General features: G+C 37.4%; 1 protein-coding gene across 4 annotated transcripts in view; it reads right to left on the bottom strand.

Moving 5' to 3' along the window:
- The window catches only part of TACC1 (transforming acidic coiled-coil containing protein 1), a 981,198-nt gene that overhangs the window by 142,709 nt on the left and 818,677 nt on the right, over nt 1-19,812 (bottom strand). For all 4 annotated transcript variants that reach the window (XM_044084331.1, XM_044084330.1, XM_044084328.1 and 1 more), the window contains one exon: nt 6,464-6,516. In XM_044084331.1, the coding sequence (XP_043940266.1) occupies nt 6,464-6,516 (53 nt within the window). The remainder of the gene's footprint in view (nt 1-6,463; nt 6,517-19,812) is intronic.

The following is a 19,812-nucleotide window of genomic DNA, read 5'->3' as shown; positions in this document are numbered from 1 at the left end:
ATGTGGAAAAACAGCTTAGAAGTGTTCTAGACACTGTAGAGAACGTGCTAAGAGATAGTAAGCAGTTTCTGGAACAACTTTATGTGTGGGTCAGCTATAGGGGTGATATGGAGATCCAAAATAAATTTTTTGTTACTCTGGACGTGAACTCTTTGTTCACTGTCATCCCTAATGATGAGGGAATTGAAAATGTGAGAGAGTTTTTAGCAAAAGAAAGTAGGTTTTCTACGACTAAGGTCAATAGGATTTGTGCCCTCCTAGACTTGATTTTAGAGAACAATATATTTCTCTTTGAGCATGAATACTTTCTCCAAAAATGGGGGTTACCATGGGCACAGCGTGTGTGAACACATATGCTAATATTGTGCTGGTCAATTGGGAAAAAAGAGTCGGTCTTCTGTAGTGAATGTTTAAACAACATGTCACCTTTTATAAACGTTTTGTGGACATCTTTTTCATTTGGCATGGCAATGAGGCAGAGCTTGAAAGTTTTGTGCAGTTCTTAGGGAATACTACCTCTTACTTGTCATTCTCTTTACATTATTCCCAAGTTGTTGTTTTGTCTTTTGGCTTTTCCCGGTAAGGGGCCGCCACAGCGGAACTCTGGTCCGCTAATGATTGGCAGTAGATTTTTACGAAACACAGAGGTGCCAGCTCGACGCTCAACCTTCAACGAAGACATGCCCATTTACGCATACATGACTTTCAAATGCTACCCAACTGCGGGGAAGACATGCAGACTCCACACAGAAGGCACTCCCAAGCCACGCCGAGAATCGAACGGGAGAACCTCTTGCTGTGAGGTAACAATATTCCCAAGTAAAGACTGATTTTTTAGACATAAGTGTGAACAAGAATATGCTTGGCAATATATCATCTAGGTTATATAGAAAATCTTGCAGGAGAAATAATATTCTTCATTGCTTGAGTATGCATCCCAGGCATATTACTAAAAATGTTAAGAATCAGGTACTTCGATGTATGAAATTGCATACTGATGTGGAAAGTCTAGAAGAGGCACTTGATGTATTGGGTACAGATCTTAAGAATAGGGGCTATAAAACCAAAGAAATAGACAAAGCAATAAATGAAGTAAGTACGTTAGATCGTAATAAAACAAAACCCTTCTTTTCTGATATTTCCCCTATGATGGAAGAGTAGGCGCTGAAGTGGTGACTAGATTGTGTTTGACTTTCTCTGGACCTGCTATTTGTGATTTGTGTATTAAAGTGTTTTTACTCTCTAGCTGCAATGCCTTTTTATTTTATATTAACAGTGAATGCATGTTTTATAGTTTTTTACCTTTCTATACACTCCTTCATTGCATGTTTTATAGTTTTTACCTTTCTATACACTCCTTCCTTGCATGTTTTATAGTTTTTACCTTTCTATACACTCCTTCATTGCATGTTTTATAGTATTATAGCTTTCTATACACTCCTTCATTGCATGTTTTATAGTATTATAGCTTTCTATACACTCCTTCATTGCATGTTTTATAGTATTATAGCTTTCTATACACTCCTTCCTTGCATGTTTTATAGTATTATAGCTTTCTATACACTCCTTCCTTGCATGTTTTATAGTTTTTACCTTTCTATACACTCCTTCCTTGCATGTTTTATAGTTTTTACCTTTCTATACACTCCTTCCTTGCATGCGTTATAGTATTATAGCTTTCTATACACTCCTTCCTTGCATGTTTTACAGTTTTTTACCTTTCTATACACTCCTTCCTTGCATGTTTTATAGTATTATAGCTTTCTATACACTCCTTCCTTGCATGTTTTACAGTTTTTTACCTTTCTATACACTCCTTCCTTGCATGTGTTATAGTATTATAGCTTTCTATACACTCCTTCCTTGCATGTTTTACAGTTTTTTACCTTTCTATACACTCCTTCCTTGCATGTTTTATAGTATTATAGCTTTCTATACACTCCTTCCTTGCATGTTTTACAGTTTTTTACCTTTCTATACACTCCTTCCTTGCATGTGTTATAGTATTATAGCTTTCTATACACTCCTTCCTTGCATGTTTTACAGTTTTTTACCTTTCTATACACTCCTTCCTTGCATGTTTTATAGTATTATAGCTTTCTATACACTCCTTCCTTGCATGTTTTACAGTTTTTTACCTTTCTATACACTCCTTCCTTGCATGTTTTATAGTATTATAGCTTTCTATACACTCCTTCCTTGCATGTTTTACAGTTTTTTACCTTTCTATACACTCCTTCCTTGCATGTTTTATAGTATTATAGCTTTCTATACACTCCTTCATTGCATGTTTTATAGTATTATAGCTTTCTATACACTCCTTCCTTGCATGTTTTATAGTATTATAGCTTTCTATACACTCCTTCCTTGCATGTTTTATAGTATTATAGCTTTCTATACACTCCTTCCTTGCATGTTTTACAGTTTTTTACCTTTCTATACACTCCTTCCTTGCATGTTTTATAGTATTATAGCTTTCTATACACTCCTTCCTTGCATGTTTTATAGTATTATAGCTTTCTATACACTCCTTCCTTGCATGTTTTATAGTATTATAGCTTTCTATACACTCCTTCCTTGCATGTTTTACAGTTTTTTACCTTTCTATACACTCCTTCCTTGCATGTTTTACAGTTTTTTACCTTTCTATACACTCCTTCCTTGCATGTTTTATACTATTAAAGCTTTCTATCCACTCCTTCCTTGCATGTTTTACAGTTTTTTACCTTTCTATACACTCCTTCCTTGCATGTTTTACAGTTTTTTACCTTTCTATACACTCCTTCCTTGCATGTTTTATAGTATTATAGCTTTCTATACACTCCTTCCTTGCATGTTTTATAGTATTATAGCTTTCTATACACTCCTTCATTGCATGTTTTATAGTATTATAGCTTTCTATACACTCCTTCCTTGCATGTTTTATAGTATTATAGCTTTCTATACACTCCTTCATTGCATGTGTTATAGTATTATAGCTTTCTATACACTCCTTCCTTGCATGTTTTACAGTTTTTTACCTTTCTATACACTCCTTCCTTGCATGTGTTATAGTATTATAGCTTTCTATACACACCTTCCTTGCATGTTTTACAGTTTTTTACCTTTCTATACACTCCTTCCTTGCATGCTTTACAGTTTTTTACCTTTCTATACACTCCTTCCTTGCATGTTTTATAGTATTATAGCTTTCTATACAATCCTTCCTTGCATGTTTTACAGTTTTTTACCTTTCTATACACTCCTTCCTTGCATGTTTTACAGTTTTTTACCTTTCTATACACTCCTTCCTTGCATGTTTTACAGTTTTTTACCTTTCTATACCCTCCTTCCTTGCATGTTTTATAGTATTATAGCTTTCTATACACTCCTTCCTTGCATGTTTTATAGTATTATAGCTTTCTATACACTCCTTCCTTGCATGTTTTATAGTATTATAGCTTTCTATACACTCCTTCCTTGCATGTTTTATAGTATTATAGCTTTCTATACACTCCTTCCTTGCATGTTTTATAGTATTATAGCTTTCTATACACTCCTTCCTTGCATGTTTATAGTATTATAGCTTTCTATACACTCCTTCCTTGCATGTTTATAGTATTATAGCTTTCTATACACTCCTTCCTTGCATGTTTTATAGTTTTTTACCTTTCTATACACTCCTTCCTTGCATGTTTTATAGTTTTTTACCTTTTTATACACTCCTTCCTTGCATGTTTTATAATATTATAGCTTTCTATACACTCCTTCCTTGCATGTTTATAGTATTATAGCTTTCTATACACTCCTTCCTTGCATGTTTTACAGTTTTTTACCTTTCTATACACTCCTTCATTGCATGTTTTACAGTTTTTTTACCTTTCTATACACTCCTTCCTTGCATGTTTTACAGTTTTTTTACCTTTCTATACACTCCTTCCTTGCATGTTTTATAGTATTATAGCTTTCTATACACTCCTTCCTTGCATGTTTTATAGTTTTTTACCTTTCTATACACTCCTTCCTTGCATGTTTTATAGTTTTTTACCTTTTTATACACTCCTTCCTTGCATGTTTTATAATATTATAGCTTTCTATACACTCCTTCCTTGCATGTTTATAGTATTATAGCTTTCTATACACTCCTTCCTTGCATGTTTTACAGTTTTTTACCTTTCTATACACTCCTTCCTTGCATGTTTTATAGTATTATAGCTTTCTATACACTCCTTCCTTGCATGTTTTATAGTATTATAGCTTTCTATACACTCCTTCCTTGCATGTTTTATAGTATTATAGCTTTCTATACAATCCTTCCTTGCATGTTTTACAGTTTTTTACCTTTCTATACACTCCTTCCTTGCATGTTTTACAGTTTTTTACCTTTCTATACACTCCTTCCTTGCATGTTTTACAGTTTTTTTACCTTTCTATACACTCCTTCCTTGCATGTTTTATAGTATTATAGCTTTCTATACACTCCTTCCTTGCATGTTTTATAGTTTTTTACCTTTCTATACACTCCTTCCTTGCATGTTTTATAGTTTTTTACCTTTTTATACACTCCTTCCTTGCATGTTTTATAATATTATAGCTTTCTATACACTCCTTCCTTGCATGTTTATAGTATTATAGCTTTCTATACACTCCTTCCTTGCATGTTTTACAGTTTTTTACCTTTCTATACACTCCTTCATTGCATGTTTTACAGTTTTTTACCTTTCTATACACTCCTTCCTTGCATGTTTTACAGTTTTTTACCTTTCTATACACTGCTTCCTTTCACATTTTATAGTATTTTATCTTTCTGTGCACCCCATTCCTTTTAGTGCTTTCCTTACATTTATCTTCTTCTAAACAAGTGTATTATTAACAATGTACTTACTACTTGCAACAGCGTCCTATATTTGACACCTTAATGCTATTTCTCTGCCTTTAGGCATTTTTCACATTACCTTTAATTATGTACACAAGCAATATTATAAAACATATACCTAACATGCAATAAGTTTTATTTCTGTATAAGTTTTTTTTTTTTATTTGCTCATGGGGCAGTACCATAACTACACTCATTACAGGGGAGTTCAAATGGAGCATTTAGGAAGGGACACAAGAAGGGAATTTCAATTCGATGAAAATCAGATCTAAGTTTCCTGTTTTGTTTACTACCAAGAAAAGTGATCAGTGCATCCCAGAAATCATGTAGTAGAGCTGAATTAAAAAGTTGTATTAAGTCAAATACAAACTTTTAGGCATTCTTGTACTTGGTTTCTGGGCTGTCTTTCTTAGTTGAAAAAAAAAAAACAGCACTGAAACTTCTCACAAACACTTGCACTTTATTTTATACCACATACTGACTTTCTGATCTACCAAAACCTGGACACTAGCCATATGACAAGTAGTAAACGCAGAGCCTCCTATCACCATGTTCTAGTTTCAGTAACTGTACAGAATTATTTATATATATATATATATGTATATATATATATATATATATATATATATATATATATATATATACATATATATATATATATATATATATATATATATATATAAAATTATATTTCAATTATCTGACTAATAAGTGGCTCTCTTGTCTTCTCAAATACCAGCCCTGTTAATAGCATAACTGTGATCATAGTTTAAGTTAACTTGCAGTTGTTTCAGTAACCGCAAGAAAAAAAAAAATACAGTCTTCCTAGCATGTCTTGTTTCACACACCAGTGACATCAGCCAATAAGATAAAGGCAGCTCTCTGGAGTCCATGATTGTCATAGCGACATTAGCTGGTAGCAACTCCTGTGCTAGAGGTGGGACTATGTACCTAGACTACATGCTAGCTGTTGTAGTCAAGGAAATGCAACAATTAAAAAAGTTATGAAGTTGTTTTAGCATTTTTAATAGTATTTCTTGGCTCTTCCTTCCAGCATTTCTCGGGGCCCCCCCAGTTAGCACTAGGCCCTAAGCAGTTGCCTGGGTTGCATTGTGCTGGATCTGGCCGGCCCCATCTTGTAGACATCTGAATGTGCTTCACTCTGTCACTGTAAGCAGCAGTTCAGTTCTTAAGTTTTCATTTCTGATCCTGTCCAAATACCAGCATATAAATCTCAATACACTGCTTCAATTACCATACAAATCCCTGGTCAATTTTACCTTATATGGTAGATGAATACCACTGAAATTCTTACTTATCTCCCTTCCCTCTTTTCAGTTAACTTATGGCATCATGTATCAATAGGAGACCTGCACCATGTTGCTTATAAGGTAATTTTACTGTATTCATTTTCTAGAAGGAGATGATGTGCTCTTTTACAGCATGCAGAGCTACACAGCACAAAATTATACTTCCATGACCCCCCACCCCCCACTGGCACCTATCAGTACACCACACATCAGTTTCCCTTACTAAACTGATAATGTATCCAATGCTCCTTACAGACATCTCATATATTAGTGTCGAGATTCAGAAAGTTATACTTACATGTGTAATAGGAATATCTTCGTCTACTTCTTTCACTGGCTGTTTTTCGAATCCTAAAATGAGAGAAGATATATTACAGCAGTGATAAATCTGTTTAAGGTACTCCTGCCAAATAGTATCATGTCAAAATGTACTTGATAGGCATCATTTAATATTAACATAATATGCCTACAAGAGAAAACCATGAAGAATAATTTATAGTAAACCATCTGGAACACAAAACATAATGGATAGAAAGGCCATCTACACCACTTCCGTGCTTCTGTCTAGTCAGTTGTTTTGAAGGACTGCAAATGAGTACAGTTTTAGTTCTAATGCCCGAGCACCTAATCTTGGTACTAGCCCTCTTTCTAAGCATAACCTCATGCAGACTGCCCCACAACACTACCGACAGCAAGAGTGAAATGTAGCAACACCAGTACCACTGTGAACCCAATTTACGTTACACCAGAGCTTTGCAGCATGCTAGCTAACAGGCCATCCTTACACGTTTCGTCATACAATATTAAAGAAATATGGTTGTTCAACAGTATGGAGATGGAGACAAAAACAGACTGAAATTTCCTGTCTCCTTTTGGTGACATACAGAGACTTACTGAATGACTAGTCACAGCTGCCACTAGTTCTTAAAATAAAAAAAAAGGTGCAGTAGCTATGGCAACATACCTTCCATGTCTGAAGAGGACAGCCATTTTGGCAGTACTATTATGTATGATATCAAATGCAAGATAAAGAAATAAAGTAAAATTAACAGGCCTGTGTGCAGAGGAAGTGGGTTCGTCTGCTTTACCTGTGCCCCAAATTTGTGAATCAGGCTGACAGGGGTGGAGTGATAGGGTGGGCTAAAGCTACCATAATCCTGCTCTGCTATACTGGCTGGAGAATAAAAAGACTAGTACACTCAACATAAGCAAAACAAGGAGCAATTGGTGTGCTCAAACTAGTATGGGAATGATTTAGCAAGATCATCTGTTCACAAGGCATGGCTGCATGCCTAGTGTACAAACTGACTTCACTGCACACAACACTATTATAATGACAGTCAACAATCATTTGCAAGAAAGATGACCTGTTGGATGCCAAAACCACCACTTAGGATCTTAGAATGTAGCATACAAGCTCTAAATCCTGAAGTACTGAGGGCCTACTTAACAAAAACTGGCTAGTAATAAGAGTTATCTGGATAGTACTAAGGCTGGTGTCTGCAAGATCCAACAATCCGTAGGGTTCTGCTGGGGATAGAAAAGTACAATGAGTACATACAAATGATAATACTCACTCTTAGTCAAATCTATTGTAATACTCACAGCAAGAGGTTCTCTGGTTTAATTCTCAGCTTGAGTGGCTTGTGTGTGGAGTTCTGCATGTTCTCCCTGCATTCATGTGGGTTTTCTCCCACGTTACAAAGATATGCATCTAGAGCGTTTCTCCCTGGGCCTCTGCTGAAAATTGGCTTTGTTCCAAGTCGGACTTTCCCGGTAAACAAAATAAATAATAAAATTTAAAAAGATACTATATTACTGAAGTGTTAACATCATCCAATCACCATGGGACCAAAGTTGTAGTGGTAGTGGAAAAAATGCACAACACTGGATAACTGAAAAACAGATCGGTATTATGTCTGTAAATGTAAAGGTTAACTTGTAGCACTTACCTGTATAAATATCGTCAGAATCAGCATTTTCCAAGGAGATCATAGGGGTCTAACAGAGATTATTAAACATTTTTATTGCCTCAAAACAAGACTTCAGACTGATTATCAGGTCTCACCTACCCAGTAACTGGTCTACTGACTGGGGATTTTTTCATATAATTAGACACACACGTCTCTCAACTTTTCCAGTCTGTATATCTCTGTCCATTGAGCTTCAGTCTCATGTCTCATCAGCTCATCCTGCTCCCTTCTCTCACATCCTGAAGTCATTGGACTGGTTCTTCTCCTACAACCTTACACTTCCCATCTTCTCACTCTCATCATCTGTGCTCATGCCACTGTATCCCATTATCAATGTCCTTTGCAATTTTTATGTCTTTCCCATTTCCTCTCCTCTCCAGACTTTCCTGCCATACTCCCTACCTGCCTTACTCAATCATCTCTTTCCTTACCTGTTATCTCTACAACATCTAGTGAACATTAGTAGTTAAGTCCAGTATTTTTCTGCATTGCTTTTATTACATCATGTTACAGATCACCAACAAGCACGTGCATCACATTTAGAAATATCTGAAATCCTAACTTTCTTACGGCATTGTCATGGGGCATCCTTAAGTTTTCTAAACTACTTGTTCAGAAAAGGGCTGCAGTGGTAGCATCCCAACAACTGTCTCCAAGTCATTCTGCGGCATTCCTAGGCCAGCTGAGAAATACAGCACTTCTAGTGTGCCCAAGCTGGATCTGCCAGCGGTCCTTCTCTCAGTAGGCTGTGCTTGATAGGCTTCCATACGAAGCATCTTCACTAGTTGCCCAGGCCACCTTATCTGGCCCTTCTCAATCCAGAGGAGCAACAGCTACACTTGGACATCCTCACTCAGTGCAGAGCTGCTCACTCTGTCATGGACAAGGACCCCAGTGGCCCTGCAAAGGACGTGCATTGCTTCCAACTTGTATATTTGCATATAACTGTAAGAATGAACATCAGATGTTGTTGTGGCTTTCGGCTTTTCCCAGTTAGGGGTCGCTACAGCGGAACTCCGGTCTGCTAATGATTGGCAGCTGATTTTTACGTGCCGAGTTGCCAGCCCTGACGCACAACCTTCAACAAACACATCAGATGTACTGTTCATATATTTACTGTTTCTAGTACAGATCTCCGAACTTACATAGTGGTGCTGTTCTTGTTTTTCCTTAGATAATACCTCATAATTGATAAACCATAGATCACAGACGGATGTGTAAATATTATACAAATTCATTTCTTCCATGTTTTTCTTAATAACAGCTGACATAAATACTTTTCCTCTTCATAGTTACAGAACTGCCTGTTTATTCCTATGTATGTTCTGAGTTGTAGGCTTTAGGAATAGTATCTACAAAACAGACGTTTGGTAACTAAATCTTGTATGTCTGGAGAATTAAGTACTTCTCAACCTGTTAGTACAAGAAATCTGAACAAAGCCAAAAATAATGGGGGGGTGGTCTAAAAACAGAAACAGATATTAAATATTGCTCTTCTAAACTTTAAAAAGTCATTAGAACAATAGGTTGTGTGTTAGCATTCATTTTCTGAAGTCTGAAACTGAAGTGTCCATCATTAAATAATGACTCCAGTCCTCAATTATTTGTCAGAAGAGAAAACCACACATTTTGTTAGGAACAGACAAAATATGATGCAAAAATCTGGACAGTTGAGAGATATGCTGGAGATTTTCTCCCTGAGTTTTTACTGTAACTGGTTCTGCCTAGTTGTGCATCTTAGATGCCTACTCAGAAATAAAGTGTGGATGTGCCTTTTTGTATGTATGCATGTTTGTACTTTGGTTCAGGGATTACACAAAAATGCTTAACGGATGCAAAAAGGATACAGAACTATTCAGTAATATTCTGTATAGCAAGGAATCAGGGAGGGTCGTGTCCCATACAGTTCTTATCCAAATTTACCTTTTGGTCATAAGTACTCTTCACAGACAAGTAATATCTATAGTGGGGCTATGATTATCCAATGATGCATGTAAATGCCATGTTCTCTTAGTATTTAGTGCATCACAGTTACTGAACTCTGTTACAAAGTCAGGGCTGCCACCTTCTGGCAATTTGATGTACAGCAGCTTAGCTTTCAACAATCCCATGGATAATGCATGACTGTATATAAACACTGCATACATACCAGGACAATGTCATACAGTAGTTTGTACACTAGCAGCTTTTAAACCAGAAAGTTACAAGTTTAAACTCTGTTACAGCCAAGGAATCACTATGTAACCTGTAACAAGCTAGTTAATCTGGAAAGGTCTTTCAAACCTCCCATTTGGGTAACAGGTACATGAAATGAGTATTGCACAGCTGAGTTTACCTGGCAAATATTTTGGAAAAAGAAAAAATAGCTACTTAAAACTCCTTGTAAAGCTTAGTTTATAATGCCAGTATTACATATCTTGTGTATACAGACACAATATGTTTTATTTTTAAAGTGCTTTTATCCTCTCTAGCTCCATTACAGGACTCTTAAAGTACGCCACAAGTAATGTAAATTTTGCGCCAAAAAGAACAAGAGACTGTCCCCCTATAACTCTACTAACATGATTTGCAAATGGCACAGTTAGTCACTTGTTAGACAACCCTGAGGCAGTATTAATACTGTCTACGTAATCTCATTTTTTGTGCGTTTTGTAAGTGAACTGGACCACTTGGGGTGTTTACAGCCATAGCTTAACAGCACTGAGAAAACATATATAAACCCACAATAACTGCTGCCATGCCACCAGGGTGGAAACATGAGCATAGTATATAGTCCACAAAAGAAAATGCCACCACTTCCCCACTCAATGAATGTACAGAGTTTCTCGGCAAACAACCTCGCAGTTGTGAAAAAACAAAGACCAGTGACTGATTGTGTAAAACGTTCTCAGTGCAATCTACTTTGCTATTTAAGGAAGAGCATTACATTTACAAAGTCTTCAGCCCTCCCACAAATTGGAACACAGAAGTAATTAATCACAATAACGACTGGTGGCCACAAATCAAATCAGCCCTACAAGCAGCATGACACTGTGAAAGAAATGTCTAAAATCAATCAATTATAGGTACCAGTTAATTCAGAGAAAAACAATCATATACAATCAATAATCTTGACAATTTTCTAAAAGGTATAAAACCTTAGAATATTGTAAAATATATTAGTTTTCTACACTGCATTCATACTATGTACAAATAAATATAACATGACTGCAATGTACATATTGTATGCAAATAAATACATCATATTAAAAAACTTCATACCCAGTTTTACATAGAATTCAAGTTAATGAACCGTTTACATTCTTTCCTATCCAGTAATACTTGTTTTGTTGGACTGACAAATGCCCATTGTTGTGCAGGTGTTTCAATCTCCACTACACTGCTGGTCCCCTGGTAACTGGGAATTGTAATACCATTCAGTACTCATTACACTAGTCTACCCCCACCAGATCCCTATGGGATTCAGGGATTATCGGCCTTAGCAGTATCCAGAGAAACGTTTCAAGTTTAACTGGACAGTTTTTAAGTGGCCCCTCAGTGTTATAGGTTCTGTAGCTTGTAGGCTACATACATATTAGGGCCAAGAAATGAGGTTCGTCCATAGTGGTTTCAGCATCCAACAGGCCATCTTTATTGCAGGGGATTACTCACAGTCCTTATTTTAGTAGTACAGTGCGCAGTTATGTCAATTTGCACACCAGGCATGCTTCCATGTGTTGTCCTGCAAAACCAGTCCCACATCAGTTTGAGTTCATCAGCTAATCCAAATTTGTCTTATGACAAGAGACCAGTCCACATTTTCAGTCAGGAAAGTAGGTTAAGCTGACCGATGCTCACCCTCTCACTCCACCCCACATGGCTAACTTCAGCTTAATTACTAAACTTGGGTCATAGGGGAAACAAATTAACTTTCTTTTTCTGCAACAACAGGTCTATTAATTTTGCTTCTTTCTGTTGTGTGATATAGAATTTAAAATACATGTATATAGTACTAAAAAAAGACCCCACACCTCTAATGCTTATGTATATCAAATCAACAGTTGCACAATTGTGGAGAAAAGAAAATAAATCCCCCCATACAGTGACACACAAACATATATAAAATCTATGCCGGGGGGGGGGGTAATATAGTGTTGGCTGCTGCCAAGACCACACACACACACACACACACACACACACACACACACACACACACACACAAGCACTCTTCTAGACTCCCTTCCCAAATCAGAAATGACTCCATCATATACTGCCTATACATGCCTACACTTTTCTATGAATTGCAATTGAGTCAAATGAGTTTTCAGTTAATTATGTTTGACTATTGGGATTTAGTTAAATGAGATTTCAATCAAATGACAGGAACTTAAACACATATTATATATATATATATATATATATATATATATATATATATGGAAAAGCAAAAAATAAGTGGTAATGGTAAGCTGTGCTCCCAAAAAACAGTCAAATATCATGTAAAAACAACCAAAGGAAGCAACAGGCCACAGCTGTAGAAAAATAAAAGCAATTTATTCCACACAAGACAAAGGTGAGCGCTTTCGTGGACTAAGCCACTTCATCAGACAATAAAAACAGAACAAAGCCCCCATTTTATACCATTTCAGAACAACTCAATTGATAAAATCCCCACCTTCATTTAAAGGCACACAACATAAAAATTACCACTCTCAAGAGATTCATGGTCACCTGAAAAAATCTTAAAGTCAAATTACACTTAAAATAAAATTCATAGCATAGAGATGTACAAATAGGGACATATAAATATATAGGATTCAACATATGTAAGTACAACTACTTAAGCAAATCCCTGCCTAACAAAATAGGCTTAATATTTATTTTAACATTCAGTCCCTCCCCTGTACTAGCCCTAAGTCTCGCACTCCATTCAAGCTGTTTGGTCTCAACTCCCAATTTCATATCTCCACCTCTGCCATTGCCTATGACCCTTTCTATGGATCAATCTTTAAGACATTAATGGTTTTGGTAAATGTTTCAACAATCTTAATAAAGAAGAAAGGGTAGCTTTGGACTGCATACAGAATGATGCCTCAATTTTCATGAGACTGGCGGTCAAAGGAGGGTCGCTGGTAATAATGGACTATTCTTTTTATAGGGATTCTATGTTTAATATGCTTGAAGATACCAAGTTTTATTCTAAGGTTGATCTTCAGCAAGTTCAGAGATGTAATGTTTCAATATATAATGCTCTGTATTAATGCTTGCAATGCATATTATTGACTTGGATTTGTTTTACTATTTTATTGTTAAGAGCCCAGTGATTCCAATAGTACAGGGTCTCCCTAAAGTTCACAAGAACCCACTGCAGCCACCTATGAGACCCACTGTGTCGAGAAGGGGTTGGTCCATGGAAACTCTATCCATTTATGTTGAACGACATCTCAAATCTGTACTTAGAAGGAACAGCACTATTTTATTAGATACTAAACAGTTCCTGAGGGACCTACATTCATTTCACTAGTATGCATGAGAATGCAGGTAGGCGTTTGCTGGTTACTATGGATGTACAATCCTTATTCACCGTTATTCCCAATGAGGTGGAAGTTGAGTATTTGTTAGGGGATGGTATGTATGATAGGGGATGGTATGTATGATAGGCAATGCATTGATTTCCTTTCATTACTCATGGAGCTCTTTCTTGAGAATAATCTGTTTACGTTTGAGGGTGTATTGTACAAGCAGTTGGATGGCGTAGCCATAGGCACTTGTGCCAATGGCTATGCCAGTATTGTCATGGCCTTCTGGGAGAAGGCACATCTCATGGGAGAGCATGTCAAGTGCCTGAAGTTCTATAGGAGGTTTGTAGATGACCTTTTCCTTTTACGAGAGGGGGATGAATCTACTTTTGCACCCTTCTTTTCACATCTGAATGGAAGTATCCCTTTTCTGAGATTTACGATGAGTTCATTTGACTGGGTTGATTTCCTGGATGTGAAGGTGAACCAGAGGTCTGATGGCTGTTTTGAGACTGAGATACATAGGAAGGATTGCTATAGGAGCAGTTACTTGCATAGAACAAGTATGCACCCCCAGCATATTTTCAAGAATATTGTTAGGGAGCAAGGACTCAGAACATCTAGATTAATGGCGAACCAAGATAAGTTTGAGGGTGAGGATGAGCTCGATGAGCTTAGAACAAGGTTCCTACAGAGGGGTTATGTTGGTAATGAGCTTCAAGGTATTTTAACAGAAGTTCTGAATAGTAGGAATAAAGAGGGGAGACCTTATTATTCTGATACTGTATTGTCATCATCTATGGTAAGGGATACTGCTCAATGTATGAGGATGGCAGTTACGGATTCCAGTAATGTCAAGGCACTACAGGAGATCTACCGCAGGAACTGGTATATTTTATGTGACGATGATGAGGTTAAACAGTTAGTGGGGGAAACCCCTAAGTACAGTTTTAAAAATAAAAAGAATTTGAAGAGAATATTATGTGGACCTCTGTTACAACCAGGGGTGACACAGGCTTGTGCTGTGACTGACTGTGGCACTTTCCCTTGCAATGGATGTAATTTCTGTGCATATATAGACACCAGTGGAGAATTTAAGCATCCAGATATGAATAGAGTGTTTAAATTTAAAGTCTCAGCAAATTGTAACAGTCTCAACATTGTCTACTTGGCCTATTGTCTGGCCTGTATGTCATTCTATATTGGTATAACCACCAGGAGACTTAGGGATAGAATGAGAGAGCATTGTTATGACATAGGGAGGTTAGTGGAAACAAATCATTTGGCGAGACATGTTGAAAGGCATGGAGACACACACAGATTTGTTTTTATGATCATAGATAGGGTCATAGACAATGGCAGAGGTGGAGATATGAAATTGAGAGTTGAGACCAAAGAACTTGAACGGATTGTGAGACTTACAGCTAGTACAGGGAAGGGACTGAATAATAAAATAAATATTAAGCCTATTTTGTTAGGCAGGGATTTGCTTAAGTAGTTGTATTTACATATGTTTAGTCCTATATATTTATATGTCCCTATTTCTACATCTCTATACTATGAATTTTATTTTACGTGCAATTTGACTTTAAGATTTTTTCAGGTGACAGTGAATCTTGAGAGTGGTAATTTTTTATGTTGGGTGCCTTTAAATGAAGGTGGGGATTTTATCAATTGAGTTGTTCTGAAATGGTATAAAATGGGGGCTTTGTTCTGTTTTTATTGTCTGATGAAGTGGCTTAGTCCACGAAAACGCTCACCTTTGTCTTGTGTGGAATAAATTGCTTTTATTTTTCTACAGCTGTGGCCTGTTGCTTCCTTTGGTTGTTTTTACATGATATATATATATATATATATATATATATATATATATATATATATATATATATATATATATATATATATATATATATATATATATATATATATATATAAATATTTAATTTATATGTATACGTATATCTATTATATATACACATGCACATATATATACATACATACACACACACATATTTGAAGTATAAGCACTTTTCGTTCTAATTTTTCTGTATTTTTCTCTCCCCTTTACCCGCTGACCATTAATCATCCCCAATCACACATGTGACAATTCATTCCATGACACAGTGGGATCACCCTACATATCCACCAGGATGACAGCCTGTACAGGCCATCATCCAGACAGTCATAGTTTAAAATGCTCCTGATTTGGGAGCTTTGTCCCCTCATTACTTTTGCCCTTTTCCAGAATTCCTGAGCAAAGAAGTTATGCATAATGTGAATGATTACTTCCAGAGAACTATGCTGGAGACAGAAGGAACATGCATCACTTCTTCCACAATGCTTTAAACTGTTACCTCATGTGGACTGACAGGGAGATACCAACGCTTTAGAAAAAAAGGGAAAAAAATGATGGAATATTATGAACACTAGTGAAAGACATGCACAATGAGCGAACATCTACTGTCTGCTGATTAGGAAAACAAAGGCAAATCAAAAAGCTAACACATGAAAACAGAAGTTAGAAATACATTTGCTTAAAAAAAAGAAAACTACATTTGTTTTTCTTTTTTTTTTTTTTTTATTATTTATATTTTGATGATTGGGTTGTGCATCTGGGCAGAGCCCTGTGAAGAACTGCTCTGATACTAAGTACAATAGAGGTGCCAAGTCCATGTAATGCAGACACTGACAGCAAGCTTTACTCAGTTTTATTGCACAAGGCCAATCATTTAAAATATGCTATACCAAATAATTTGATGTGTCAAGTGTCACAGCATACACTACATGAAACACAGTGAGATAACCAGACAGATACAAAGTAAATCAAACTGAGGCACAAAATCTGCTTCAGCAAAGGCATTCTGTTAATTTACAAAGTAACAAAAATAAAGTGAAATAGCAAAATGAGAAGGTTGAATGAACTTGGGGATAGTTTAGAATGAGAGAAAAAAAAGACACACAAAAGATTAACAAGTACAGGCAGAAAGAAACATCTGGAATGCAAGCCTCTTGGAAAAGTAATACCTGAAATTCTAACAAAGGCAGCAAAGAACTAACAACTGTCAGATTCTGCCTGCAGCAATCCAGTCGGGCTCAATGGCTGTACCTAAACTCTCTGTGACATAGCACTGATCACTGTACCTCAGGTCGTCACTATGATCATAAGTATATGTTCATGTGAATAATACACTGCAGGTACACTGGTGTAGACAAACTGGAACAGCAAGTTTAGAATGGGATAATGCATAAGTTACTGTTCTGAGCATGAGAAAGAAGCAGACTGGATCTAGTGATTATATATTTGCCATAAAGGATCAAGGTAATTGACCATCACAGATTACAAACTTCCAAATGGCCTACCACAGAACATAGTATCCAGGTATTAGACAGAATTTGGAAGTATGTAGAAAGGCTTTGCGGCACAGTAATTAACGTTAACACACAAGTAGTAGCCGTGCACCTTCTTCTTCTTTCGGATTTTCCCAGTTAGGGGTCACCACAGCAGAAATCCGGTCAGCTAATGATTGGCAGTCGATTTTTATGGTGCCGAGGTGCCAGCCCAATGCCCAACCTTCAACAAAGGCATGCCCATTCACGCATGCCTTTCGAACGCCACTCAACCGCGGGGAGGACATGCAGACTCCACACAGAAGGCGCTCCAGCCAAGAATCGAATGGGAGAACCTCTTGCTGTGAGGCGACAACGCTACCGCTGCACCTGATGCTTATGAATGGAGAACATGGTGAAGGATATAATTACAGAGTGCTGAGTTATTGTTAAGATTTACAGCAGACTAGGGTAATAATACACAATATACACTGTCTTTGTACTGCAATGTCTTTGTACTGCAATCTCAAACTGTATATGTACACTTACATTTTGAATTATCTAGTAATTCTGTTCTTCTAACAGTAGCAATACCCTTCCTGGCATATCACTGTGGTCTGACAACCCCATTGGATAGGGAATCTAACATTTTGCATACTGTTTTTTTGACCAGTTAGTGGTATTCTGGGCACTATCTCAAGCCTGTGGACTAGGGATCAGGGTGTTTCTTGCTGTGGGGTAAGAGGGCCAAGCTTATGTTTATCTACTTCAGGAAGCCTTCTCTTTCCAACTTTTGTACCTTCCCTAGTGTTAGGGAGGCGAGATGTCAAACGCTACATCAGACATACATAGCTCTCAACTGTCCAGATTTTTGCAAAATATTTTTGATCTCTTCTTTATAAAATTTGCGGTTTTGGGGCAAACCACTGAGGATTGATGTGACTAAATAATGACAAATATCTGAGTTTCAGGTTCCATATCCTTCAGAAAATGCATTTAACAGAAATCCTGTTATTCTAGTAACTTTCTAAGTTTATAAGAGCAATATTGCACATCTGCACCTATTTTTGGGCCTTTGCCCTCTATCCATTATTTTAGGCTTTGTCCAGATTTCTTGTGCTAGGAGTTTGAGAGGTATGCAGACATACTGTTTCTTCTCTACAACCCCATCCTCACAAATGCACTTGGTCTCCACAAGGTGCCACTACATACCAGAACAAAGCACAGAGCACTGTGAGACAATCTGTCTCATGGGCCATAAAACTGGTTCAAGTCACAGACACAGTCCTGAGTGCAAGCCCACATGTCACAGCGGATGCTTTGTTTCTGCACTGGTGGAACAACTTGAGTGGAGGGCATACATTTTTGAAATAAAGTCATTCAAAAATGCACTCAGGGTATGCTCCAAAGCTTTAAGATTCCCCTGTTCAGATACCCCATTAGGAAGATGAGAATCACCTAGATGAGGCCAATCTGGAGATCTTTTGTTGTGCAATATGCAAATACTGAAGCTACGCACTTTGCAAACACTCTTGTGCCAAAAAGCAAGGATGTGAATTGGCAAGGACTTCCATCAGCTGCAAATCTGAGGAATTGTCTGTGGGGTCTGGTAATGAGCATATGAAGGTAGGCATCTTTTATGTCAAGAATGATTAAAAGGGCATGAGGTGGAAGGACTCCTAACAGACTGTAGAGGTAACATTTTGAACTTCCAGCACTCTTGAGAAACTTATTTAGATGAGACAGATCTAGGATGGATCTCCAAGTGCCTCATTTCCTTGTAACTAGGAAGAAACTGGAGTAGAGTCCTTATTATTCCTCTGCTGTTATGACCATCTTATGTCCCATGAATGCAGCACGTCCTCTAGAACCTCAGAGATAATTCCCACCTGATCTTTATGGACCACAAGGTATGCCACTGCACTTTGCAAACTTTTAAAATGGTAATCTTTTCTTAGAATGTTTAATAACTGATTTTGGGTGGTGCTTTTGCAGCTCTTTTACAAAGAATGCTAAGCAGCATCCACCTTTTCCTAAAGGGAGAAGTTGGGTTAGGATGGGATTGAAAGAAGATGGCGTGGAGCAACGTGGCTGAGTCATGGCTGATCCCTCTGAGGGATCTCAAACCTGAGGGCCCCCTGGCTTCTTTTCAGGCCTTGCCTACATAACTTTTTGCACTTGCCATTCTTCTCTGTTCCAGACCTGTCATTGTCCTGCTTTAGGGTGTACGGGGCACATATCTGCTGGGTAATTCTTGCAAAAATTAAGGACCCTGGGCCTGAAAAAGGTTGGTTGACATATGGAATTGTCTTGCCCTTTTCTCAAAATTTCTTAAAAACTCCTTGAGAAGAGAGGGTCTAAAGAGGAGATCATTGTCCAGACGTGCATTAAGGAGCTCCCTATTTAAATAGTCTGGAAGGAAATTGTTCTCAACTATGCAGGTCTCTGAATAACCAAACTTGTAGCTACTCCCCTTACCTGATGCATCCCCTACATCATATTCACACTTTCTGGAGTGCTTGGCAACCTGAGGAGAGGTCAGAAAGCTCAAGCATTTGGTGCTTCAGACCCTTATCCCGCATCTCCTTTGCTTTAGCCTTCATCTTATCTAGCAGATCCTCTTGGTAGGAAAGCTTATGGAACTGGCAGTTCAAGGCTCTAAAACAGAAGGTAGCAGAGGTTTATACTTTTTCCCCCAAACCTGTTGAGTATTCTGCTCTTCCTGTTATTGAATAGGGCTACTGGATGGAGGCAAGTCTGCTTCCCTGCTGGAATCCAGGGATGCACAGCTATATGAGCTGAAGGATATTTACATAGGAACTTGTGTGAATCCTTGACTCTATAGATGC

The sequence above is a fragment of the Protopterus annectens genome, chromosome 9.part0 (assembly GCF_019279795.1).
Source record: "Protopterus annectens isolate FY-2018-M chromosome 9.part0, PAN1.0, whole genome shotgun sequence".
In the NCBI taxonomy this organism is placed as follows: Eukaryota; Metazoa; Chordata; order Ceratodontiformes; family Protopteridae; genus Protopterus; species Protopterus annectens.
This window is presented reverse-complemented; position numbering and strand designations above follow the sequence as displayed.